The 25,898-nt window shown below is 41.6% G+C and overlaps 2 protein-coding genes across 4 annotated transcripts in view; one reads left to right on the top strand and one right to left on the bottom strand.

The window, feature by feature from the left end:
- Positions 1 to 4,463: 4,463 nt before the first annotated feature.
- LOC133132106 (solute carrier family 22 member 4-like) lies at positions 4,464 to 15,141 on the top strand. The gene is made up of 10 exons (XM_061247279.1): positions 4,464 to 4,963; positions 6,683 to 6,786; positions 7,351 to 7,505; positions 8,055 to 8,226; positions 8,697 to 8,823; positions 10,828 to 10,925; positions 11,056 to 11,270; positions 13,459 to 13,641; positions 14,373 to 14,508; positions 14,707 to 15,141. Exons 1-10 carry the CDS (start codon positions 4,565 to 4,567, stop codon positions 14,738 to 14,740), a joined length of 1,623 nt encoding a protein of 540 aa, XP_061103263.1. The 5' UTR covers positions 4,464 to 4,564; the 3' UTR covers positions 14,741 to 15,141.
- LOC133132102 (organic cation/carnitine transporter 2-like) overlaps positions 14,736 to 25,898 on the bottom strand; it is a 56,757-nt gene continuing 45,594 nt past the window's right edge. For all 3 annotated transcript variants that reach the window (XM_061247273.1, XM_061247272.1, XM_061247274.1), the window contains exons 2-11: positions 24,923 to 25,337; positions 24,097 to 24,200; positions 23,726 to 23,880; positions 22,811 to 22,982; positions 20,647 to 20,773; positions 18,189 to 18,289; positions 17,661 to 17,875; positions 17,375 to 17,557; positions 16,660 to 16,795; positions 14,736 to 16,326 (exon numbers count right to left, since the gene is read on the bottom strand). In XM_061247273.1, coding sequence (XP_061103257.1) covers positions 16,233 to 16,326; positions 16,660 to 16,795; positions 17,375 to 17,557; positions 17,661 to 17,875; positions 18,189 to 18,289; positions 20,647 to 20,773; positions 22,811 to 22,982; positions 23,726 to 23,880; positions 24,097 to 24,200; positions 24,923 to 25,315 — 1,680 coding nt within the window. In that variant the 5' untranslated portion in view covers positions 25,316 to 25,337 and the 3' untranslated portion in view covers positions 14,736 to 16,232. The remainder of the gene's footprint in view (positions 16,327 to 16,659; positions 16,796 to 17,374; positions 17,558 to 17,660; positions 17,876 to 18,188; positions 18,290 to 20,646; positions 20,774 to 22,810; positions 22,983 to 23,725; positions 23,881 to 24,096; positions 24,201 to 24,922; positions 25,338 to 25,898) is intronic.

The following is a 25,898-nucleotide window of genomic DNA, read 5'->3' as shown; positions in this document are numbered from 1 at the left end:
GTTGCATGTTGCTCTGGATAACAGAATCACCTAAATTCATATTTCATTTTCTGCCTCTCTATGTGGAGAATACTCTGTAATGTCTGTTGTAGATTTCAGTCTGTTTGTACTGATTTAAGTATTTAAGCAGTGAATTATACAGTTCTTTCCCTCCATAATGTTTGGCTCTGTATTGCACACTATTCAATTTCTAATGAAATAATTACACTGGGGTTAAAATACAGATTCTCTGCTTTTATTCAAGGCTTTTTTTTGCTTATCCATGTAGAAATTATTGCACACTATATATAAAAACTGTAAGCCCGGTCCAAAACCAACTCTGTGTGTTTCATGCGCTGAAGAGAACATTTAAGGAAACTAACAGCCAACCAGGAGCTGAAGATGGCTGCAGTATTCCTGGGAAATTGAGCAATGACTACAGACCATAAATAATGGGCGGCCTGTAGCATAGTGGTTAAGGTAAATGACTCGGACAGGCAAGATTGGTGGTTTGAATCCCAGTGTAGCCACAATAAGATCTGCACAGCCATTGGGCCCTTGAGCAAGGCCATTAACCCTGCACTGCTCCAGGGGAGGATTGTCTCCTGCTTAGTCTAGTCAACTGTATGTCGCTCTGGATAAGAGTGTCTGCCAAATGTAATAAATTGAGTTTTGGACGGCCTTTTCTTAGTTATAAAACTCTCACAACATCATTTTTCATGAAAACATAGTTCTGGTGACTACAGCAAGCTCTCCGCAAGGATTTCCACTGAATCAGCCTTGCCATTTTGAAATGAGAAAGGAACAGGGGGATATTGTAGCAAATAGGAGGCAAGGAAACAAATTAAATTAAAAGAGGCATAAGAGCTGAAAGTGTTTAGGCACAGTATGAAACGAGAGTCAGCACAATGCTTCAAGACAATATACAAATTGTAGATTGAAAAATGCAAGCAAAATATTTTTAGTGAAATTATCTTAAAATATTGTTTGTGGGAGCTGTGTTCGAACAAGCACCACTGTTGTCTCGATATTTTCAGGATGATGACACTACCCTCATGACATGTTTGGATTGGGCAGTTCTGTTATCTCTCTACAGATGTGAGTTCAGTATCTACTGCATTGGAAATGGCAGGAAAATTTGGGGTCACCGTGGTTTACACTATCGCATATGCCTTCACGGCGGAACTGTACCCCACAGTCCTGAGGAACACAGCAGTGTGTGTCTGTTCCACAGTTTCTCGGCTGGGCAGTACTGCTGCACCCTACTTTATCTATCTGGGTTTGTGAGCCTTAATACCTGCTCCCCTCTATCTGTCAGTGTCTCTCTTAAAATGAGCATTCCTCTTTCACCAGTGGCTCTTTCTCCTTTCCTTCCTTTCTTGTTCTTCTCTTGTCAGACATGCTGGACCTCCCCTGTTGAGTCACTGATTTTCCCTCACTAGAGCCTTGCAGCTGGTACTATCCAGTATACTATTAGACATATTTCCATTTCCAAAACTTTATCATTTTGAATGTCATACTTTATTTGCTTGACTGACTGAGATGGTGCCTTTTTTTTCTCATGCAGGAACCTATTACAAGTTCTTGCCACACTTATTAATGGAAAGCTTCATTGTTCTGGGGGTATTGGTTAGCCTCCTGCTTCCTGAGACCTATGGTATGCCTCTCCCAGAGACCATCGATCACATGCAGACTATTCAAAGGTAAGGCAGTCAGATCTCACAAATACAGGGTCTGCTCCCTCAGCTGTTAGCACTGTGCTACAGCAACTTCTGAGAGTGAATGTATGTCAAATGAATGGTTCCCGTGTCAGAGACAATGAGTATGGTTGTCATGCCTTTGCAACTGAAATATTTTGCGAGTAATTAATCTTTTTTTCCCCATTTTGTTTTCTGCAGGTGTAAAAAGAAAAAAATCCAATAATTTAACAGCGGTAGAAGATGAAAACCTTCAAACTCCTGTATCACCGATCAGAAATGCTCTTCAGGAGGCAGGTGTGGATGTGGAACTACTGTCAGCAGAAGACTTCACAAACCAATCTACAAAGTCTACAAAGCACTAGTTAGCTGCAAAAACAGGATGACCAGGTTACAGTTTACTAAGTAGTACATACAAGAGCTTATGGAAAAAGGTATTTTGGACAGATGTGTCCAGAACTTTTTTGACAACAATCTCAGCTTGCATACCCAAGTAGAACCTCACTGCAGAGGTCAGGACAGCAGAGACTCTGACCACCTTTAAGCACAGACTGAAGACTCATCTCTTCAGGCTGCACTTCCCCCCACCCCTCCCTACCTCCCTGTAATCTCTAATTGACTGTTAGCTTTTTATCTTTTAGTTCTCACAATAGTGTGAGTCATTATTACTAGACTTGTTTTCACTAGGATGGTTTTACTGCTACAACATGACTGTTCAACAGCACCTAAGGCCAATTCGCTCTCTCATATTTTACAAAACAAAAAAATGTGAAGGTCTTGGTTTTCTGCACCTAAATATTTGCAGAATCATTTCAATCGATTCTTGACTCAGTTAACTATTATAGGGTTATACCACCACCCCCCCCCCCCCTTGACAAATAAAGATGCCTTAGGGGACATCGGTCATCTATTCTCCTTATATGCCTCCTCTGAATTAGTTGTTTTGAGACATGAACTGGAACAAAAGCATGATTAGAAAAGTAAAAGCAAATGACTCTTTTTCTGACTGCAGTAATAATGCTTCTGTGTTCTGGAGAATACTAAAATCTCTGAAGAATGGCAGTGTTTCCTCTATTCCTGGTTGCATCTCAAACAAATTAGATATTTGTGAAACTTTTCATATTAATTTACCAAAGCATTTGATACTGTTGACCATAGCATTTGAATAAATACATTGTCTGCATTGGGTATGGAGGAGTTATACATATCATACAGGGAGAACTGTCACTGATGGTCTTACATTAGACTTCTATGATATCTATAAAGGTGCCCCATGATTACAATAGCATTTTTGAGTTTGGAATATGAAGGGTCCAATCCATAGAACCTTGACAAACATTTAAGGATCAAGGTTCTGTTGATTAGTTTGGTGACAAGCAGTATATGTTGCCACAGCACGCCGACCATAATTATGTTTTATGAGCTCAAATTGTGCTGTTTAGCTAACATGATCAGTAGGTCCAGTAATAAACACGAGGGGTTAAAATAAGTTGTTTATTTTTAACATGTTTATTTTAGCTTTATTTTTTGCCTTGGCCCAGTGTAAGATTCTTAGTTTTATGAACTGGGTAATTTCAGTTTTGTATTTCAATGTAGTTTACAAAACTACAAATATTCTACTGGACTTGTTAGCTGAACAGCACAACATGAGTTAATGCAAGTTATAAGGCCTGTGGAATATGGCAGGGGTGCTAAGAATTTGTAATCCACAGAACCTTGAACCTTGAAAGTTCAGCAAACTGAAATATCCTGTACTATAACTTGTAATCAGTTACTTAGGCCTCATTTTTAATTGGGCAGTCCAATCTTACAGTGTGTATAAAGTCAGTGAACAGTAGTGTATGCATTCATGTGAAACACCTACATTATTTTTGAAAAGTTAAAGTTTTATAGCCAACTAGGATGTAGCCAGGCTATCCGGGGTGGAATTAACCAAATCTTTAAACTAGCATTTCCACCTTATGAAAAACAAACACCATAATAATACTGAACTTCTGATGTGGCTGATAATGAAGTCAATTTATACAGTAGCCTATTCACCAGGGGCATCATTGGATCCAATTTCGTGGGACAGGAACATTTACCATTTGATTGAAAGATGGTGTGCTGCCGCTCTCCCGGGTCCTGCGGCCAATATCCTCTAAGAAACTGCTGTCCCAGGTGCTGAACGGAATGGCTGAAGGATTTGAGTGCAGTGATTTAACCCGTTCAGTCCCAAGAGTGGCACTCAAGTGTGACTACCGTAAAATCCCAGGAGTGTCATTCGTCTACGTATTTTCTTTTGGAATAGCTAGCTAGCTAGCTAGCAAACTGAGCAATGTATTAGGATGGTTAGCCTACAGTACAATAGCTAGCTAGGTAGACAAGTAAATGTTTACATGTGCAAATCTACCTGTTGATAACAGTTCTACGTTGCAGAGGCTAACGTTACTTTAGTTCTCTCAAAGTAGAGAATACCTTATCAAAACAAAAGCTGGACCGCAAATAGCCATGTTAGCTAATTAGGTACACATTACAAGTAGCTAACGTTACATTAATATTTTTAGCGCTGGAAAAAAAACGATCCCGCCCTTCCTCATCTGTCAGTCGCAACACACTGGGGATTGACCAGGAGTCGATGAGGGATTAGGCTATTAGTCGAACGATGTCGCTCATTCACATAATTTACCGATGACACAAATGCATTACTTATTAATAGTCAGTATTTAGTACTTGAATGCAAGTCGGCAGGAAGCAATCCGGTGAAAACCGGGCTACAGCGGACCTAACACACCTCCGACCGTTGAACTGCTTGTTGCTAGGTAATGCAATTAGCATGTTGCTAGAAGGTGTTCGAAAACCCAGAGCTTCAGTTCTGTCTGACTATTGACTCGGTTGTGTTGTTTACAATGTATGAGACCAACTACGACGATGTTACCGAATTTCTGGGAGACTGGGGACCTTTTCAAAAACGAATCTCGTTACTCCTCTGTATGAGTATACTTCCAAACGGGTTGTTCGTGTTTTCCATCGTATTCCTCGCTGCCACGCCACCGCATCACTGCGCGATACCACCAAATGCCAATATTAGCGCTGAATGGATCAACTATTCTATTCCACTGGAAGAAGATAATGGGGAGATGCGGTACAGCAAATGCACCAGATACAAACTGGACGTAATAAAACTTCTTTCAGACAACGGATCCGTGCCTGGAATCGACGTCAATATTACTGAAATTGAACAAGAAAGTTGTACGGATGGGTGGGAATACGACAGAGAACGTTATGTTTCAACTATCGTATCCGAGGTAAGTCCACAAACTTATGAACGTTATCTGAAAAGGCGTCTAATTATTGCACCTTAGGAATGGGGTTGTTTGTGCATAATTTGCACAATAACCTGCTGAGTTGTAGTATGTACATTATCTCCCATAGTCTAGTTCATTCAGTCACTCTAAATAAACACTCGCATAAGCTAACACAGTAAGTTCGCCTAAGTCGCATTAGGTTGGAAAGCATTCTTTGCCTTCGCTAACCGTTAATTAGGTGAGACCGAAAAGGCTACAGATGTAACACCCTTTGATTTACAACACAATAACTATTGATGGTAAACATCTGATGTTTACATCTGTCTTCCAGCCAATTTTGAGTGAAAAGCCTGCATAAATTGTTAATAGCCTATATTTCACGATTAGTGTGTAAAGACAAGGAATTCATGTCCACATATCAGGGAATGTTGTTACCATGCCATAGGACAGTTGTAGCATTCATTTAACCCTAGTGGAGACCAAGTAGCAAGCTGATCGGCCCTTGAGGACCGGAGTTGTGCACCCCTACCAGAGGGTGTTACCCCTGTACCCCTGTTAAAACTGTACACAGTCTCCCCTACGGTGAAGTCCAGCAAAGGCTCCTATCAGGTTACTGCGACAATGGTCCGGGATGATATAACCCTTGCCTTCAGCTGGCTGGTAACACGTTTGTCTTAGACATCTTTTGGACGAATGAGAGGCCAGGGTTCAAATCCCACCTTTGACTCAGGCAAACTCGTTACATATCTTTCAAAATATTTGCTAGATTTGATAAAATCTTGAATCATCAACTATATAAACTCATAAGACCTGTATTTGTACAAAGTCACGCCATAGTAATATATAACATAGATAATAACAAACCAAGAGGTCAGGTTTGTCCTGTGGAGAACTGGTTTTTTCTGGGGTGAATACTTTTCGCTCCCTTTTCACCTTCCCTTTCTGCCAACCACGAAAACATCATCTGATGCACTCTAAGCAATCACAATACTATTGACAAGAAGATTTAAATATACATCCCCGACTCCCTCTTCTTTTTAATGTCCTCCTTCCAATTATATGGTCACAAATACATTCACGGTGCACTTTACAGCAGCTTGATAATGCAATTATTTAATCAGCCAATCATGTGGCAGCAACTAAATGCATACAAGCATGCAGACATGGTCAAGAGGTTCAGGTCTTTTTCAGATCAAATGTCACAATGGCCAAGAACTGTTACCTGAGTGATTTTGACCGTCTCAGAAACTGCTGATCTCCTAGGATTATCACATACAACACTCTAGAGTTTGCAGAGAATAGTGTGAAAAACAAAAAACATCCAGTGAGCAGCAGTTCTGCATGCAAAAACGTGTTGTTAATGAGTTCAGTGGAGACGGGCCTGCCTGGTCAAAGCTGACAGGAAGGTGACATGAAAATAACCACACATTACGTGGCATGCAGAAAAGCATCTCTGAACACACAATGCATCAAACCTCTGAATGGTCTGATATGATGAGTGGCTACAGCAGCAGAAGACTTAATAAGTCAAAAAATAAGTCTAATATATACCTAATAAAGTGCTCACTGATGGTATATTTGGTATTGCCCAAAATAATCCTGCAGTATTACTGCATGTTGCCAACACAGGTGTTGTTAATTAAATGAAAAACATAATAACATGAGAACATTATCAAGTAAATGTCTAAATTGTGGAGTAAACATGTGCTTTGTCTTCAGTGGGATCTGGTGTGTAGTGATGCATGGAAGGTCCCCATGACCACCTCCATATTTTTAATTGGATGGTTAATTGGATCCTTAATTTCTGGTCAACTGTCTGACAGGTAAAATTGACACACACTCACATACACTTGTATGCCATTGTGTATCATAGAAACTAATCTGTCAACGGACAAGCTCGCAACATAATATAACCCTGAGTGAGAGAGCCTACTGTCAAGTCGGATGGTATTGCCAATATTACAGCTGGTAGCTGGTTGACCAGTTCAGACCAGATCCAAACTTGACATGGTTTGACCAGTTCTAGCTATGTTCAGATAGCAGTTGGTAGCTGGTTGACCAGCTAACTGCTCTGATAAGCTCATATCCAGCGAGACCAGCTTTATGACCCGCTTGACCAGCTCCATTTGCAAGCAGGTCAAATTGGCATAGTTGGATTTTACAGCCGGCTTGTAATGAGTACACCATGATTGATTCTACCAGTTCTCAATGCGTCTTTGTACGCAGATTTTTATCACTGACACAACGCACATAATTAAAACAAGTCTCCAGAAGATAATTCTTCGACTGACTACATAACACCAGTAGGTAACATTACAACCCTACACACACTGGGAACATGTAAACAGGCTTTCTCATTTGTGTTGACGTGCATGTGTTTCTTTTAGGTTTGGGAGGAAAATCATTCTGTTTGGAACAATGGGAGTTCAGACTTTGTTCACATTCTTCCTGAGTTTCTCCACATCCTGGCTTATGTTCTCTGCACTGCTCTTTGTTGTTGGGTTCACAATAATTTCTAAGTATGTGGCAGCATTTGTCTTAGGTAATTATGAGTCTGCGCTTAAATTTCCATCAATAATATATGTTATTTGTAAAAACAAATTTCTAAATAATTGTGAAACATATAGCCATCTAACAGGATTTTTTCATGCCACCGCCAGCATTTTCTCCAGTTTGGAATGCTAATGAGTTTACTGGTCAGCTTCTCTTACTGCTGCAGCCTTTGCTATTAATTTGGGAGAGCACAGAAAAGCATGTGTTTACCTCAGAGCTTGAGCTTGTTTTCCGGATAGCTGATTTCTGAACCAAATAGTGTGTCTTGGTGGTGCACACAAATTTGATAAATGGCAAATTTACAATTCAGAAGATTTCACTCTGTGATCATACACTGAAATCTGAATGAGCGTTTGACAAGTGAGCCCCTGTGGTGTAGTGCTGTACAGCCTGAAATGTGTAAAATAGTTACACTGTTCAAAGGTAAGTGCACAATCAGTTGGCTCAATATTAGGCTTTGTTCCAGTTAAATGTGTACATGAGTGGCTGCAGTTTTCTCTGAAATTGTCTTTCTGTTCTCTATGAATCTTGCCTAAAGGAGCAGAAATTTTGAGTCCAAGAATTCGGATGATATACTCCACTGTGGGTATCACCATTTTCTTTGCCGTTGGCTACATGTTACTTCCCCTGATGGCCTTCTTCATCAGAGACTGGAGAATGCTGCTGATTGCCATGGCTGTTCCAGGAGTTTTCAATTTCCCCATTTGGAGGTAAGTGTGTGACACAGCTTAGCTTCTTGTATTGTGCCGTTAAGTTCATCAATCTCAGCACTGCTTTGCGCAAATTTGCATAAATATATTCAGCTGTTTCTGAGGCAGACATGGAGGAACAGGCTCCCAAGACAAACAAGTGTCCTTGAGCAAGACACCTAACCCCCAAATGCTCCTGATGAGCTGGTCGGTGCCTTGCATGGCAGCCAATCGCTGTCGGTGTGTGAGTGTGTGTATGAATGGGGGAATGAGAAGCATCAATTGTACAGCGCTTCGGATAAAGGCGCTATATAAATGGCAACCATTTACCTTTCTAGCAATGCTGTTCCTAAATAAACTACACTCAGTTTTTTCTGAAATTGACTTCCTTCATCATGATGTAATTTTTTATTTTGTGTGTGGTCCTGTACCCTTACATAGCTGCGCCTTGAAATCGCTGTCCAGTGCAGACTGACTTTGTGTTGGGACAGGTTCATCCCGGAGTCCCCCCGATGGCTTCTCTCTCAGGGCCGGGTGGAGGACGCAGAGGCCATTTTGAGAGGTGCTGCCAAGATGAACAGAGTCACAACCCTGGAGGTCATCTTTCAGCCTCTCCAGGTCCTGCTAATTTTACCTTCATGCAAATGTCTCCACACTTGGCATTGCTTATTTTATCACAGCATCCTTTAATTTTCATTCACATTGTTGGTCAGAGAGCTCAGGGATTTCCAAAAGAAGATTGGTGAGGACATTAGAGGGGGCTCTCCAGGCAAATGGCCCTGAAAATGATTCACTAATGTTTCCAAGGTTGGCAAATTGCATATTTTAGAGTTTGTTCAAAGTAGTTTGAGTTATTATATCGCTTACATATTTCCAAAGCTATCTGTCCCATTAGTGTCTCCAAATTGCCTGCATAACTTGAAGTAGGCTGGGGGAGTGTTTTGTTGAGGGTGGACAAGTCCTGTGGAACTCCAGTGGTGGATGGGTGCTGGTGAAGGTCCCGTGTTAGTGGTTAGTTCAGTTATCAATGTGGCCTTCCTAATCTTAAGGTGGATGGTAGCACCAATACATTACATGAGTTATTTAGCTGACACTTTGGTCTAAAGTGACTTACAGTTGATTGTACTAAGCAGGGGAAAATCCCCCCTGGAGCAATGTGGGATTAAGGGCGTTACTCAAGGGCCGAACAGCTTTGCAGATGTCTTTGTGGCCACACCGAGGCTTGAACCACCAACCTTCCAGGTCCAGTCAAGTAACTTAGCCAATAGGATACAGGCTGCCCTGTAATAGGCTGCCCTCCATATTAAGGGATTAATGCCGTTGTTAAGATGCCAATTCAGAACGAAGACTTGCAAAAATACAATCTCACAGTAATTTTTGTTAATCAATTACTCAGGCCGGATATTATATTGATCGGCTGGGACAAAAAACCAAACTTGTACAAATAATTTGAAATCCAGACAAAAATATACTTTATTTAACCCTGTGGGGTAATGTGTTCTCTGCATTTGGCCCATCCTAGTTACTTGAGACCAACTCCAGTTCTGAGGCCTGTGCCTTGGTCAAGGCACTGCCGAATACCCTCACCTAACCTGAAAGTTATGTCTTTGAGTTTGGGAGGAAACCGGAGTAAACCCACATGAGGCAACAGACCTAATCACTACAGTACCATGCCATCAAAGAGGCATTTGGCAAGCCTACCACTAATTAACTCAGGTTATACACTGCACAGTACAAGTACTCACTGAGGCATAATGTGATTTTATGTACTGTGAATTGTGTTCCAGAAGTCACTTTCACATAAACATAGTTCACTTACAATGATTTACATCAGAGTTGAATGATTTGCAAGTTATGTTCAACTTAAGCGTATACCTTGTTCGCTTCATTCCATAAAGAAGAAAAGAACAGTTGCACAGTTGAATTAATTAAGTTACTTTCCAGAGTGGAGTTCCTAGGATCTGCAGATTATCTGCTGTTCCTGGGATCTACTGCTTTCTGTGTCTTCTTGATAGTTAATGGCTGATTATCTAGTACGGTCTGAGTGTGCAGACAGCTCTGCAAAGCTTAAGAGTGTCAATACAGACCAACAGCCTTGTGCTGGACTAGCTGTGCTTTCCACAGTCCTCGCACAAGCCCCATTTAACACTGATACATAGGGGGTGACAATGGCTCAGGTGGTAAGAGCAGTCGTCTAGCACTTGGTGGGTTGCCAGTTCGAATCCCACCCTGGGTGTGTCAAAGTGTTCTTGAGCAAGACACCTAATCCCCAAATGCTCCTGATGAGCCGGTTGGTACCTTGCGTGTGTGTGTGTGTGTGTGTGCGCGTGTGCGCGTGTGTGTGTGCGCGTGTGCGCGCGTGCGTGCGTGCGTGCGCGCGTGCGCGCGTGTGCGCGCGTGTGCGCGCGTGTGCGCGTGTGTGTGTGTGTGTGTGTGTGTGTGTTATAAATGCCAACCATTTACCATGTACAAGTCCTGTGTGTGAATGAGAACCTCACTATTTCCATGTGATAATAAATGTTACTCCTTTTACTCACATCAGCCCTGCAAGATGTTGGTTGATGTAGAAATGGGTCGCCATGGTTAAAGCAAACCTGTTTATTGTGACACATATTGCTGTAGGAAGAAAACCATATGAAAAACTTGAAACGCACAAACATCTGTGATCTTGTGAAGTCCAACAGCATCCGCTGGATCACGATCATGCTGGGTTTCGTGTGGTGAGTGACCTAATAATACGAAGCACATAAGGCAGCGCACAGCCAAGAGCAATTGATTCACTTTAATGTACCATTTTGAAAACTGATGGCTGAAAACAAATCTTTAAACAAACTCCCCCCATCTTTTCAGGATGATAATCTGCATTGGGTATTTTGCCTTATCATTGAACACCTCAAATCTGTCTGGGGACCGTTTCTTGAACTTCTTCTTCTCTGGGGCTGTTGAAGTCCCAGCCTACATTTTGTCCTGGCCCCTATTTCACTTTTGCCCAAGGCGTTTGTGTCTCTTTGCCATGCTGAGCTTTGGTGGAGCGGTACTTCTGGTTACTCAGCTCATACCAAGAGGTAAGTCTTATCAAGAGGGAATCAGATGAGCATCGTTTTTGCAACTCAGAAAACAGAAGTCAATGACCAGTCAGAAATGATATTCAGTTTGTAAGTAATTGGACACTTACACATTTTTCTCATTTTTGCTCTGTACTCAATCAAACAAACAGTTGGAATAAAACTAAATTAATATGTGGTTAAAGTGCAGACATTAATTTGAGGGTTTTTACATCCATATTGGGTGAACTATGTAGGAGGTACAGCCCTTTTTATACATAGTACCACCAAATCTAGGGACCCAAATGTAATTGGACTATTGGCAGCTCAAATGTTTCTTTGACAGGTGTGTTCATTTTTATTGTTCATGTATAAGAGATTCTAGGAGTGTCCTCTGCATTTGGAGTCTTGCTGTCTCTCAACATGAGGGCCAAAGAAGTGTCAGTGGCGGTAAAGCAGACTGTCATTTGTGTAAAAAGTCAGAATAAACCAGAGACATAGCCCAGAAAGTGGTGTACATTATTAAGAAGCAAGAACACACTGGCAGTGCTGCTCCTGGCCAGATTGGGGTCCCAAAAAGGATATTTGTAATGATGCCACCCCCATGAATCTGAGAGCATATCCACCAACAAGTCTTCATTGTAAAGATAATAGCAAATCCAAGAGTCACGAATGATATACACTCTGAGCACTTTATTTGATTTTTTAGACTTCTGCTGCTGTAGCCTAGTCACTTAAGAGTTATGATGCAAACCAAGCCAGCAGCCAAGCAAACATATGCAACGAAGAAAATCCATGGTTACAGGTAGAGGTCGAAAACGATAAGTCAGTCCAAACAGGAAGATAAACACTAGCGAAATCCAAAAGCACAAACTGGTAATCGAAACCGGGAGTCCAAGAACAGCAGGTCATACACGAACAGAAGGGTAATCCACTAAACAAAAGTCGAAAACAAAACAGGTTGGTACATGAACAGAGCAGACAGGAAACCTGCTGGAGAAAATGTCGGGAGCACATTACAATCTGGCAAAGACTAAATGAAACAGGTTTATATAGACGAATAACGAAGGGGAAATAATAATCCGGTGTGCACGATAACAAGGAAGTGCAAACAGGTGAAATGAAAGAATGGGGAGAAAGACAGACTACAGAAAGCACAAAGGGTAATAAAAGGCGAAACACTGGGGACTTATACAGAAAACAGCTAACAGAAAACACGGATCATGACAGTATATGGATGCTGCTGGAACTGGCATGTCCCCTATAGCCAGGTTCTGCCCATCAGGGAGGTTTTTTTCTTCTTTTTTTTCCCTCGTGTTATCTGGGGGCTCAGGGCTAGTATTTTCCATTTTTCCTCGCTTCTGTTACTCTGTAAAGCATCTTTGTGACAGTCGTCTATTAAAAAGTGCTATTGAAATCCAAAAAATGTAATCTCACCCAAAGTGGACACCTTCTAAAGCAGGGACACTGAAATCTGGCCCTTGAGATCAGTAGTATCAATGGTTATTTGATTGAGTATTGCGGTTGTCCCAGGTTGTACCATATGCCATGTCCTGATTAAAGGGGATGAATGAAAACCAGTCATAGTGGCCTTGAGAGACAGATTTGGGTATTCTGTTTCCTCACAATGCCCACTTTACTGCTGGGCCATTATCGTCATTTGGTCCACTGTAGACTGCCCCGTACTGGACAAACATTACTTCATGACTTCAAGACAATATCGAAATTGCAGAAATCATATAGTAATTTTAGGGCGGCACGGATGGTGCACAGCAAGGAGGTCCTGGGCTTGAATCCCCGTCGGCCGGGGCCTCTCTTTGCGGAGGCTGCATGTTCTCTCCGTGTTTGCGTGGGTTTCCTCTGGGCACTCCGGTTTCCTCCCACAGTCCAAAGACATGCAGGTTAGGCTGATTGGAGAGTCTAAATTTCCTGTGGGTATGAGTGTGTGAGTGAATGGTGTGTGTGCCCTGCGATGGACTGGCGACCTGTCCAGGGTGTATTCCTGCCTTTCGCCCAATGTATGCTGGGATAGGCTCCAGCCCCCGTGCAACCCTGTTCAGGATAAACGGGTTAGGATAATGAATGAATGTATAGTAATGTTACTTACAATATTGTTTGTGGCAGCCATGTTTGAAGGATGCCTTCATGTATGACACTTCCCTCGTGGCATGTTGAGATCGGTCAGTTCTGGTATCTCTTTACTTGACAGATTTCAGTTCAGTATCTATTGCACTGGAGATGATGGGGAAATTTGGATTCTCAGTGGCCTTCTGCATCGTGTATCCCTTCACGGCAGAGCTGTACCCCACAGTCCTGAGGAACACCGCAATAGGTGCCTGCTGCATGGCTTGTCGACTGGGCGGTATTGCTGCACCCTACTTTGTCTATTTGGGTTAGTGAGCCTTGATACCAGCTCCACTCTATCTGTCAGTGTCTCTTCTTTCAACGGTGTCTCTCTTTAAATAAGCATTCCTCTTTAAACAGGGGCACTTTCTCCTTTTCTTCCTTTCTTGTTCTTCTCTTGTCAGTCATGTTGGCCCTCCCCTATTGAGTCACTGATTTTCCCTCACTAGAGCCTACAGTGGCGGCATGGATGGTGCAGTGGGTAGCACTGCCGCCTTACAGCAAGGAGGTCCTGGGTTTGAATCCCCGTCGGCTGGGGCCTCTCTGTGTGGAGTTTGCATGTTCTCCCCGTGTTTGCGTGGGTTTCCTCCCACAGTCCAAAGACATGCAGGTTAGGCTGTTTGGAGAGTCTAAATTGCCCATAGGTGTAAGTGTGTAAGTGTGTGAGGGAATAGTGTGTGTGCCCTGCGATGGACTGGCAACCTGTCCAGGGTGTATTCCTGCCTTTCGCCCAATGTATGCTGGGATAGGCTCCAGCGACCCTGTTCAGGATAAGCTGGTAAGGACAATGGATGGATGGATGGATAGAGCCTACAGTCCACTTTTTCCTCACATGGCTTTGGTTGTTCATATGTCAGTATTGAACAAGGGGTGAACCCATTTATAGAAGAATAAGAGATAAAACCTTGTTCCATTTTCATTCATTAATGATTTGTGTTTTGAATGTTGTACTTTATTTGTCTGACAGTGGGAAACTGCACCTTTCCGTCCCTTATGCAGGAACCTATTACAAGTCCTTGCCATACATATTAATGGGGAGCCTCTGTGTTTTTGGGGGGTTGCTTAGCCTCCTGCTTCCTGAGACCTATGGTATGCCTCTCCCAGAGACCATCGATCACATGCAGACTATTCAAAGGTAAGGCAGCCACATCTCACAAATACAGGGTCTGCTCCCTCAGCTGTTAGCACTGTGCTACAGCACCTTCTGAGATCGAATGTGTTGAATTAGTAGTTCCTACTAGTCATACCTCATGCTGAGTGTGATTAGAATATTTGTGAAATATTAAGGAAAATTCCTGTATATAATATTTTTCCCCCATTTTGTTTTTCTCAGGTGTAAAAAGAAACAAACATCAAACATCATTTAACGAGTGATTCTTCATTGATGTAGAATGTCAATAACTGCATCACATCAAAATATTGGATTACATAAAGATTGTCACAAGTTGTATGTGCACCATAGAAAATAAAAAAAACCTTACATTGTCCTGGTATGCATAAGCATTTAGCTGTTGTCAGTGTTGAGTACAATACCAGGACTCTTATGTTATCATTCTTCATGTCAGATTGAATATGTAAAAGGGATGTGTACTCCCAAACTGTTACTGAAACGATGTGTATAATCAAACAAACAATCATGCAGGGCTCCTATTTGTAATCAGCTGGCAGTAACAAGTATGTGGCAGTAAACAGTAAAGAAATGTGTAACTACAGTGGATCATGGTACTGAAAAGGTCTCAATAAAAGCAGTGAATTACGTTTCCCATGAAACTGATTGTTGGAAGATTGTTGGAAGTTTAGTGCCAGCAGACTAACCTCTCGCATTAAAAAAAAAATACTCCCTGGAGATAAAACACATACAGGAAAAATAAAGTATACCTACTCTGTTCCTTGATGTTAAACATATGAATGGCCACCAGCCCAGTCCTCTAACCACTGTACTACAGCCGCCACACCTGAAATGTCTGTAGTTCTCAGTTATCGTCCCAGAGTTTGAGCGCGCTTCCAGCAGATATCGAGTCAATGCTGCCACCTGCTGTGCATCCGTAGAAGTACATGTACTTTTGTGAATTTCTGAATTTAAAAATAGTTTTTGCACTTGACGCTAAACAGCTCACGCTGTTTTTCTAGCCTTGTTACATATGTACAGTTGCATGTTGCTCTGGATAACAGAATCACCTAAATTCATATTTCATTTTCTGCCTCTCTATGTGGAGAATACTCTGTAATGTCTGTTTGTACTGATTTAAGTATTTAAGCAGTGAATCATACAGTTCTTTCCCACCATAATGTTTGGCTCTGTATTGCACACTATTCAATTTCTAATGAAATAATTACACTGGGGTTAAAATACAGATTCTCTGCTTTTATTCAAGGCTTTTTTTTGCTTATCCATGTAGAAATTATTGCACACTATATATAAAAACTGTAAGCCCGGTCCAAAACCAACTCTGTGTGTTACATGCGCTGAAGAGAACATATAAGGAAACTAACAGCCAACCAGGAGCTGAAGATGGCTGCAGTATTCCTGGGAAATTGAGCAATGACTACAGACCATAAAAAATGGGTGGCCTGTAGTGTAGTGGTTAAGGTAAATGACTCGGGCAGGCAAGATTGGTGGTTCGAATCCCAGTATAGCCACAATAAGATCTGCACAGCTATTGGGCCCTAGAGCAAGGCCATTAACCCTGCACTGCTCCAGGGGAGGATTGTCTCCTGCTTAGTCTAATCAACTGTACGTAGCTCTGGATAAGAGCGTCTGCCAAATGCCAATAATGTAATAAATTAAGTTTTGGACGGCCTTTTCTTAGTTATAAAGCTCCTACAACATCATTTTTCATGAAAACATAGTTCTGGTGACTACAGCAAGCTCTCCGCAAGGATTTCCACTGAATCAGCCTTGCCATTTTCCTGTTTATTTTCCTGCTCACTGGATTGACACAGCCATTTTATCCTGTCAGGAAATATGCAAAAGCAAGCACATTATTATCATGACCACAATTAGCATCATAGCAGCATTATGCTGACCACTGCAACTAGCATTGATAAAATAATGATGATTAATATCATAATCTTGAGCAACACCATCACCATAATTAATAGTAGCACCACTTCCCTCACCATGATATTACAGCACCATGAACATCGTAATCACTAACAATTACATCATCACCGTGATTATCCCAGGAATAAATAGCACTATGGTCACTATCATTATTATCATTATTACCACCATTATTATCAGAAGAATCACCGCCGTCTTCAGTACTAGCATGAAGTGGCTCACCTCTCTCTCTTTGGCATCTGATCCATGGTGTCCGGAAGGGGGAGCCCAAAGCTCTCTGGCAGAAAGAGAACGCTGATCCCGGCTATAATGGTGAGGCTTCCCAGCAGAATGTAAGGCAAATTCTTGTCATATGAACCTGAGGAGTGAAAACAGGTAGCTGTGTAAGCTGCTAGGGGGTCCTGGTATGCAGATCACCATTTAGATTCACCTCAGTCTTTTATTTTTATATTAGATACTGTTTTTACTGTATGTAATTCAGCACAATGTGAATATGGGATATATATTCTTCATGGTATGCATAGCTATTTCTGAAATGATTTGGCTTTGGGGGGGTATGAACATGAAAAACATAATTAACAAAAATTAACAACTGTGTGTGTGGTTGGAACAAAAAGGACAGAACTTAAGAACATTCCATTAATGGCATTTGGCAGACACTCTTATCCAGTGCGACGTACAGTTGATTAGACTAAGCAAGTGACAATCCTCCCCTGGAGCCATGCAGGGTTAAGGGCCTTGCTCAACGGCTGAGCGGATCTTATTGTGGCTACACTGGGATTCGAACCACCAACTAGTCATGTACCATAACCACTACGCTACAGGCCGCCCTGAACCAACGTGAACCAATGTATTGGAACAGTAAATCAGCAGGATAATCATAGCGAACGAATAGGGTCAAGAAGTGTAAATGTAAAATGTTCCTGCATTCCCTTACCAAGGTGGACAAAGTATGGAGCAATGGCGCTGCCGACTCGAGAGGCTGTGCTGCAGAGTCCCACTGCAGTGTTTCTGATTCCGGTGGGGTACAGCTCTCCCGTGTAAACAAATACAAAGGCAGTTGCACTGGCCATGAAAAATTTCCCTATCATTTCCAGTGATACGGCCAGGGAGTGCAGACCTTCAAAACAAAGTGCATAGCCTTGTGTGAGTGCAAATGAAGTGGAGGACTATGGGATGGAGACACTGTTCTGAGATCAGAGGCTTGGTGGTGAAACTCTCACCTGGAGGTACAAGCTGAATGAAGAAAAGAAGTCCGCCTCCTAGCAGCATGCTAAGGCTTAAGCTCATTCTTCTACGTAAATAGTGCACAGCCAGCCAGCTGGCGATATACGCGGGGATCTCAGTGGCACCAGAAATAAAACAGTTGAGATAAGGGCTTCCATGTAGGGTAGATGTGTTCAGGGACAGGCCAATGTACCCAATAATTAGAGTAAACCTGGAATTAAAGAAAGGCAATTAAATTGATAACCCTGCTCTCCGTCAAGGTGTATCAGCACTGCTACAGCTCTTGCGCTGTCTGTTGGATAATAACCATCCTATTGCTTTTGGTCCTCTAAAATGGTGGTTATGTATAAAAAGGAATATACACTTGGCCTGGCTCATATTCACCATTGCTTTTCATATCCAATGTGCTGGAGTACAGAGCCAACGGACCAGAAACTGTACCACTGTCCAAGCACTCACAAACCTCACTGTACCTGCAGTATGAGCGGTCTGTGTTGTCGCTCTGTGTTGCTAGGGGTGCTTACCACACTAAGCACAATATTAGTGTGATGTGCCGGATGCCACTGGTCTTCAGGAGTTCAAGAAATCCATGGAAGTCCTCTGTTTTAGATTGTTTCTGTTCAACCTACAGAAAACAGAAATATTAATTATAGCCCAACCAACCTATTAGTTTGGGGGGGGGGGGGGATGGGGTGCTCGAGTATGGTCCATGCCGTGCTGCTATTGGTTCTGGTTTTACTTTATGAACCTGTATAAGGAGTACAAAACAGAAATCCACAGAAACCATTTTTGCGCTAAAGCCTACCCCTATTTGGTTGGTATTAATGGGAACTGAGGCTCTATGCCCACAAAACACACTCCCTATAACTTTTCTGTTGGAAATACCTTGTTTTAATGCTGCATGGTGTTCTTATTTGTCATTTCTGACAAAGTCCATTGTTCTATTATAGAATATAATATAATATAATATAATAATAATATACTGTATACAGACTAAAGGCCAAGCATTCAGTAACATCACAAGATGCTCTTTGCAATATTGTGAAATAATGCTGGGATAACATGGATCATTTGATCATGGAGGCCACGCCATCTCAAGTGCGCGATGCCATTAAAGCAAAATGGGGACATACCAAATACAAAGAAATTCTGAAATTCATCTTACACTTTTCGGGTAATTCCTTGCCTCTGCATCGTGTGTTAGAACCGTGTAATAATAACCACCTCGGAGTGGATTATTCCATTTATATTCGGCAATAGTATTCGATGGCCGTAATTAACATGCCGGCCGCCCTTTTGTTGACATATAACTTGCAACGATCTGTAAATTAAGTGTGTAGGCTTGAATCACTTGAAACTAGCATTCAGGGAGTATTTCGCGAAACGGGATTGCTGAACTAGTTAGCAATTAATAAAATCCCGAACTCGCCCAAATCAGGAACGAAAAAAGAACTCTTATGGGTTTATTCAGCGCATTAATCCTGCTTTGTGAAATACCACCAGTTCAGATCGTTAGCTAGCAGATACTGCAGCTAAAATGGTATGCTGTGCATACCACATGCTATCCATCAAGCAATTTCAGCCGTCCTCGCACTATAAAGTGTTCAGACCACTTCCGATCACAGGTAATCTGACCACAAAAATATAGCTAGCTATATTAACATTACAGCAATCTAGAAAATCCACCGCAAGCAACAAATCAAGCAGGTAGCTAGCTACAGCCCAAACGTGTCACTGCACAGTACCTAACTAACGTTAGCTGGCAAGTAAACACGTTCAGAAATGAATAACTATATAACAAGAATCACAAGCAGAAATAGTGTAATACTAACGTTACTTTATTTCCAGCCAAAATTATGTCCACCCTCCGTCCTTACAATTAACGTATGTAGTTTTATTCCTGGATCATTTTTGTCTAACGTTAGCTCTGTACCGTAGTTTGTCTAAAGTACATGGCTGGCTGTTTACAACATGCCATGGGAAGAGTTGGGGTTTGGAGTTCGAGTTATTTTATGGTGTCTCCACACACACAAATGAGTAAGTTCGCTGAAGCCATTCTGATTGTGCAGTGTTTAATGTAAGACTCATTTTAGCTAAATTTTGATTTATCAACGGCGTCAGTAAAACTAAACTTTTATTTGCTGTCCCTGTTATATTTGCCATATTTATTAGTTAGCTGTTATTAGATAAACTTTTCTCGACTGAGGCCATTCCATGACTGTGGCTAAAGCATTGAAGTTCAATGGGCTGAAGTCAGGACACGTTTTTTCTATGTCAACAGAATGGCCGCGGTCGACTACTTGTGGGTTTTGCAAATACTATCTGTACCATGGTCTTCTACCAAAGATAAAAATATAAGCACGGGGCGTTAATATTTTTGCCGAATTCACCGTTCAAAATAAATATTTATTTGCTGGCACTACATTAACTACTTCTGGCTGTTAAGGTGGTGTCTCAGCATGTTGCTATGGTTACATATGTTGGTTAAGTTCTGATCATAGAGACGCTAGGCAGAAGTTCGGTTTTTATTCTTATTTATCTTGATTAAACCATCCATCCAGAAGGATTATACGGATTTAATCACCACCTAGCATCCAATCAGAATCGAGTATTCACCAAGATATAGTATATATATCGTTATCAGCATTAAAAAAAAATCCTAAATATTGGCATCGGTATTGAACACAAAAATCCAGTATCAGTCAGGCTCTACTATTAATATCACTGGTCTTGCACATTTGGTGAATGTTTTAGAATTTTAAAAAGCCGTGTTGTCAAATAAAATGGACTGAAATCTGAGGTGCAGTAATATGTTTTCAAGAATCAGTCTACAGCTCTAAATGGAAAGGGGTGCCTATAAGGGGTGAGCCCATTTACTTGAGGAAATGAGTACTTGTCAGAAGATTCTTAAATGTTTAGTAAAAAGCTGGACTGTATGGAAAAGTGTCTAAAGTTCATTGTGTGGAGGAGCAGATGTGTAACCTCTGTTTGGGTGAAGATGACCTCTGGAGCTGTGACTCTGTTCTTCTTGGCAGCACCTCTCAAAATGGCCTCTGCCTCCTCCACCCGGCCCTGAGAGAGAAGCCATCGAGGGGACTCCGGGATCAACCTGCGGCAGGCATTATTTCTGAACACCCTGCGGTGGACTCTACACAACAATAATGGCAACAGTTTACTTGAACCCTTCGACATCAGGCTGACATAATACTGTCATACACATGACATAACAGCTCTCCCGAGATTACCTAACACTGTTGTCACTATCCACTTTTAATGAGTTTAGTTACCGTATCGGGATACAAAATAAACTGGAAACAATCTGCAATGATGCCCCTTAACTCAGGAATCAGTAAACCTGCCCTTACATATACCAATAGTTACATAGTGCTAATATCTTGGTCTCCATATCCATCCCTCACTCCATTTGATAGCCGTAAACAAATAGAGGCTAATCTCAAGAAATGGCCCCATCTCCCAAGCTCTCTATAAGATAGAAACTCCATTATTAAAATGTTAATTCTTCCACATATAAAATCCTTTGCCACTATGACTCAGTTTCCCCCCACCAGATTAATATTGGACCAAAGTTCATACTCAAATGTAAAATGTCATCTCTAGGGCTGTCCTTCCCTAATTTTAAATTATATTTTTGGATGTTTATGTCACGCGCAATTACAACTTGGATATATCCTCATATGTCGGTCTCTTGGCGACCTATTGAAGAAAGGCTGGTACATCCCTACAGTCTTCAGGATTCAGGATGCTTGACCCTCTACACATTTCTCCTTTGAGCCTCTTACAAATCCCTTACAATTAAATCAATTTGGGATAAAGATCTATCCACCTGTACTGATGGTTTTCCTTGGGATACTATTTTGAGCAATCTTTCATGTGTATCTAAAAATCCTGACCATCAGCTCATACATGAGGGGGCGACATGGCTCAGGCAGTAAGAGCAGTCGTCTGGCAGTTGAAGGGTTGCCGGTTCGATCCCCCGCCCGGGCTGTGTCGTAAGTGTCTCTGAGCAAGACTCCTGACCCCGAAATGCTCCTGACGAGCTGGTCGGTACCTCGCATGGCAGCCAATCGCCGTTGGTGTGTGAGTGTGTGTATGAATGGGAGAATGAGAAGCATCAATTGTACAGCGCTTTGGATAAAGGCGCTATAGAAAAGTCCAACCATTTACATAACTATTTTCTTCACAGGACATAGAGAACACCTAGAAAAGGTCACACCATGAAGCTCGCTCAGTCTCCCATCTGTGAGTTTTGTTCTCAGAGGTCCGTCAGCGCCTCCCGGCATATGTTTTGGGATTGGTCCACCGTTGTGGCTGCAATCCAGTGTTGTTAACAGAGATATTCCATGCTGTCGCAGAGGACTCATTTTGAATGACAATTTGAAACCTGATTTATCTCCACCTCGAAAAAATGTTTATGGCTGGCTGGCCTCACTACAGCTATTAAGATGCTTGCACAAAGATGGAAGCTACCACACTCCCTGCACTGGTCTCATTGGATAAAATACTTAAATATTTGGAAAATACATTTAAATATTTAAAAAACAAACTAAAATGAAAAGAAACACTGTCATCATTTCTTTGGGTAAAAGCTGGACAGATGTTATGTAAAATGCTGACTTGACAGTTTATGCCACTTTAGGTACTGAAGTCAGAAGTGGAGTATCTTCCCTGTGCTCAAATAACCCCCAATGCCGCACTGCAGCGATGGGGACACTGTGCAGTAGGAGACATTGTCTTTTGTGTGAGACTTTAAACCGAGATCCTGACTCACTGTGTCATTAAAGATCCCTTGACACTTCAGAAATAATAAGAGGTTGATTTTTGTTTTTACAATCAACTGATGAGCGAAACGCATTGCTTGCGGAGAAAGAAATTGTGTAATTATTCACTCATGAGAATACTGTATATGATTTTAAAGTTTTTCTCTATGGGAAATCCGATTGTTTCAAACCACTTCCTAGGTCCAGTCACTTTTTTGCAGTTGGCGGGATTTTAACACTATAGTCAGCCATTGTAGCCTCCATGAACTTTCATGGCCCAGTGAAAAGCTCCCATAGGAATCCATGGAACCAGCAAGCGGAAGCTGTCTCCAGTTCTTACGCAGTATATCGTGATGTCCCTGACTCACCATGAAAGGGGGATGTAGGCAAAGCTGGGAACAGACATGGCCAGCAGGAGAGTCTTCCAATCCCTGCTAAAGTAGGCCAAGAGGGGCAGTATCATGTAGCCAATGGCATAGGAGCCGTTGATACCCAGGGAAGTGTAAATCTTCCGTGGAGTCCCTGTCAGGATCTCTGTTCCTGAGGGAGAGGAAAAAAGAGAACACTTCCACCATTGGATATTAAATGAACAACCACAGAGGTTAATGTATGGTATTATCAAGGATGTCATTATGGCCTAAATATACTAATTATTTTTAAAAGAATAAAACTGAAAGTGGTCACACTTTCTAAAAAGGTTAATGAATTGTCATGAACTCATGTGTGCACAGTCGGTAGCACTGTCGCCTCACAGCAAGAAGGTCCTGGGTTTGAATCCCGGCCTGGGCCTTTCTGTGTGGACATTTCCCTGTATCTGTGTGGGCTTTCTCCGGGTACTCCGGTTTCCTCCACCATACAAAGACATGCATGATAGGCTACTTGGGGGGACATTAACAGGGCTTTTGTGCAAAAGAGCATGCATGCTCAGTCAGCTTACCCTGTAGAAATCAAGGTTAATAAATAATTTGTTAACACCTAACGAAAGTATTAGTTACATGATATGTATACATTAGCAAACCGCAGGATGAACTTATAATTAGTTAACCACTAACACATACATTAACTGACTTTTTCATTCCAGTATGAATTGGCAATAAGTATTGTAGTTCTTAAGATTAATTAATGACGTACAAATACATTAACAAAGCTGTAACCTCTCAGTATTAGTTAACAACTACATTAGTTCATGCCAATTCATGGAACCTTATTAAGTGTTGTGCTGAAGGTGTTGTCACTTACATGCAGACATATTTTGTGTGGAATACTGTAGGTGCTTGGTTTACCCAGTACGAATGCAGAGATATAGTTTGACATCTGTCCCAGTCCCACGATAAAGAAGAGCACAGAGAACACCTCCCATGATGGAGAGAAAGCCTGAATGAAGCTGAATACCGTCTGAATCGCCATGGTAATGAAAAGGATTGGCCTCCTCCCGAACCTGCAAAAAAAGAATGGAGAGTAGTTGGACGTGAGTGAAATGTTTGTCTGGCCCACCATTCTCGAAGTTAATTGTCCCACCTAATCTACACTCACTGAGCACTTTATTAGGAACAATTTACTACTACTGGTTAGGGCCTCCCAAACTGTAAAGCACTTGATCTGTGCAAAATATTGTCACTATTGAAGAAAAATTATTTTAAAAATTGCAACTCACCTGTCTGAAAGTTGTCCAGAGAAGAAGGCTCCAGACAGCATACCAATGAAGTAGACGGAGGTAGTAAAGGGCTGTTTCCACCCGTTGCCACAAACAAGATCAAACTGCAAAAGGACGTATAAAAATCACAAGAAAAGTGTTGCCATCAAACACTCTATCTAAATAACTGCGTCTGGCTGAGCAATAAAAAGAGGGCACATTTCAGCTCATCCACTGTACAGGATTAGTTTCAGCCTGATGCAGTTTGCTAAATTTTCTTTTCCATACTGTATTAAAACAGTAATTATTATTACTCATACTACTACATAAATTAATTTAAAATAACTGGAGTGAGTTCAGAATCTAGTCAAATGGTTGAAACAGATGTGGGAGCTGGGGCTTATCCCAGCATGCTAGACAAAAGAATGTCACATGTTAATATGCTATATTAGTCAATATACTATGCTCATGAATGTTAATCTTAGCATTTAACCCTCATATTATGTTGAAGTGTTATTATGATATTTGTGTTTGTGGTTAAATTGACTTCAAACGTAAAGGAAGGGTTAAGATGTTGCCATGTGCCATAAATAATGACAAATTATTTGTTGATGTGATTACGTTTTTATCACTTTTCAACACATTTGTTATCTTAGTCTGATATTTATCCATGCATAATTACATGCATAATATTCTGGCTTGGACTACATCTCTCTTAGAAAAGATTTTATCTCCCTGAGAGAAACATAAAATAAAGATTAAACACATTTTGTGTTTAAAAAAAAAAAACCTTCATTCAAATACTAGCCACAGGGCACCCATCAGCTCTGGCATGGGGTGTTCTCACCTCAGTGACTATGGTGGACTGGTAGATCTCCTTACTGTAGGTCCATCCATCAGAGCAGCCCTCGAGTGGCACTTGAGAGAGGTTGACATCCTTACTGGGGGACAGGCCCAGGGCTGAGAAGTTTGAGATCAAATCCAGCCTGTATCTCCTGCACCTGCTGTACTCCGTCTCCCCGTTCACCTCCTGTGTGGGAATGCTGGCCTTTCTCCACTCCTCAGTGATGTTAAGTCCCTCTGGGATCAGACAGTGATGGGCTGGGCTGTCTCCCAGGAATATCATGGAGACAGTGGTAAAACCGTTGGGCATGGCAGTGGCACAGAGCAGGAAAAAGGCCGTCTGCTGAAATCTTCCCCAGTTGCCAAGGAAGGCTATCTCCTCATCATAGTCCTCCATGCTCCAGCCTGCACTGGGTTTCCTGGAATGAAAACATTGTGTGTTTCCCATGAATTTCCCGTAGTTTCCCATAATTCCATGGTTATGGGCGTGCACTCCATAAGCGCAAACCCATGGAATATCAACGATTCTATCAAGTTCTGCATGGACAAATAATCAAAAAGTCCCTCCAAATTCTGTGTTCTCTAACCTTATCACACATAAGAAAAGACCTGTGGCTGTTACCTTTGCCAAAGGTGTTTGCACAAAGTATTAAACCGGACATTTAAATAATGTTCCCCCATTTTTTGGGGGGAAATACCAGCTTTCATTTAAAGGTACATTAGGTAATTTCAGACTTGTAATGGTCAAGAGAGGAATTGCAGCAACAAACACCCTCAAACCACAACACTGTTTATCCCTCCCCCTTCTTTGTAAACACACTGACATTGAACCCCCAGCCATTGGCTGTGGCAATTATAACCAATTTTCATCCAATGAGCTTGAATTATTGTACATCTATACAATGTTTCAATGTTTTGGTACGGATTGTTGGTCCGTCAACTGTATATTTTGAAACCTGAATTTACGGACTATAAACACA

Source organism: Conger conger, chromosome 7 (genome assembly GCF_963514075.1).
Source record: "Conger conger chromosome 7, fConCon1.1, whole genome shotgun sequence".
Classification (NCBI taxonomy): Eukaryota; Metazoa; Chordata; class Actinopteri; order Anguilliformes; family Congridae; genus Conger; species Conger conger.
Note: the sequence above shows the minus strand (reverse complement) of the source record. Positions and strands in the feature narration are given on the sequence as shown.

What these genes read in the sequence shown, in the direction of transcription:
- LOC133132106 (XM_061247279.1), top strand. Translation starts at nt 4,565, where the DNA reads ATGTATGAGACCAACTACGACGATGTTACCGAATTTCTGGGAGACTGG. An exon ending in TGTGGCAGCATTTGTCTTAG is followed by an intron (nt 7,506 to 8,054) that starts GTAATTATGAGT and finishes TCTTGCCTAAAG; the next exon opens with GAGCAGAAATTTTGAGTCCA. An exon ending in TACTCAGCTCATACCAAGAG is followed by an intron (nt 11,271 to 13,458) that starts GTAAGTCTTATC and finishes TTTACTTGACAG; the next exon opens with ATTTCAGTTCAGTATCTATT.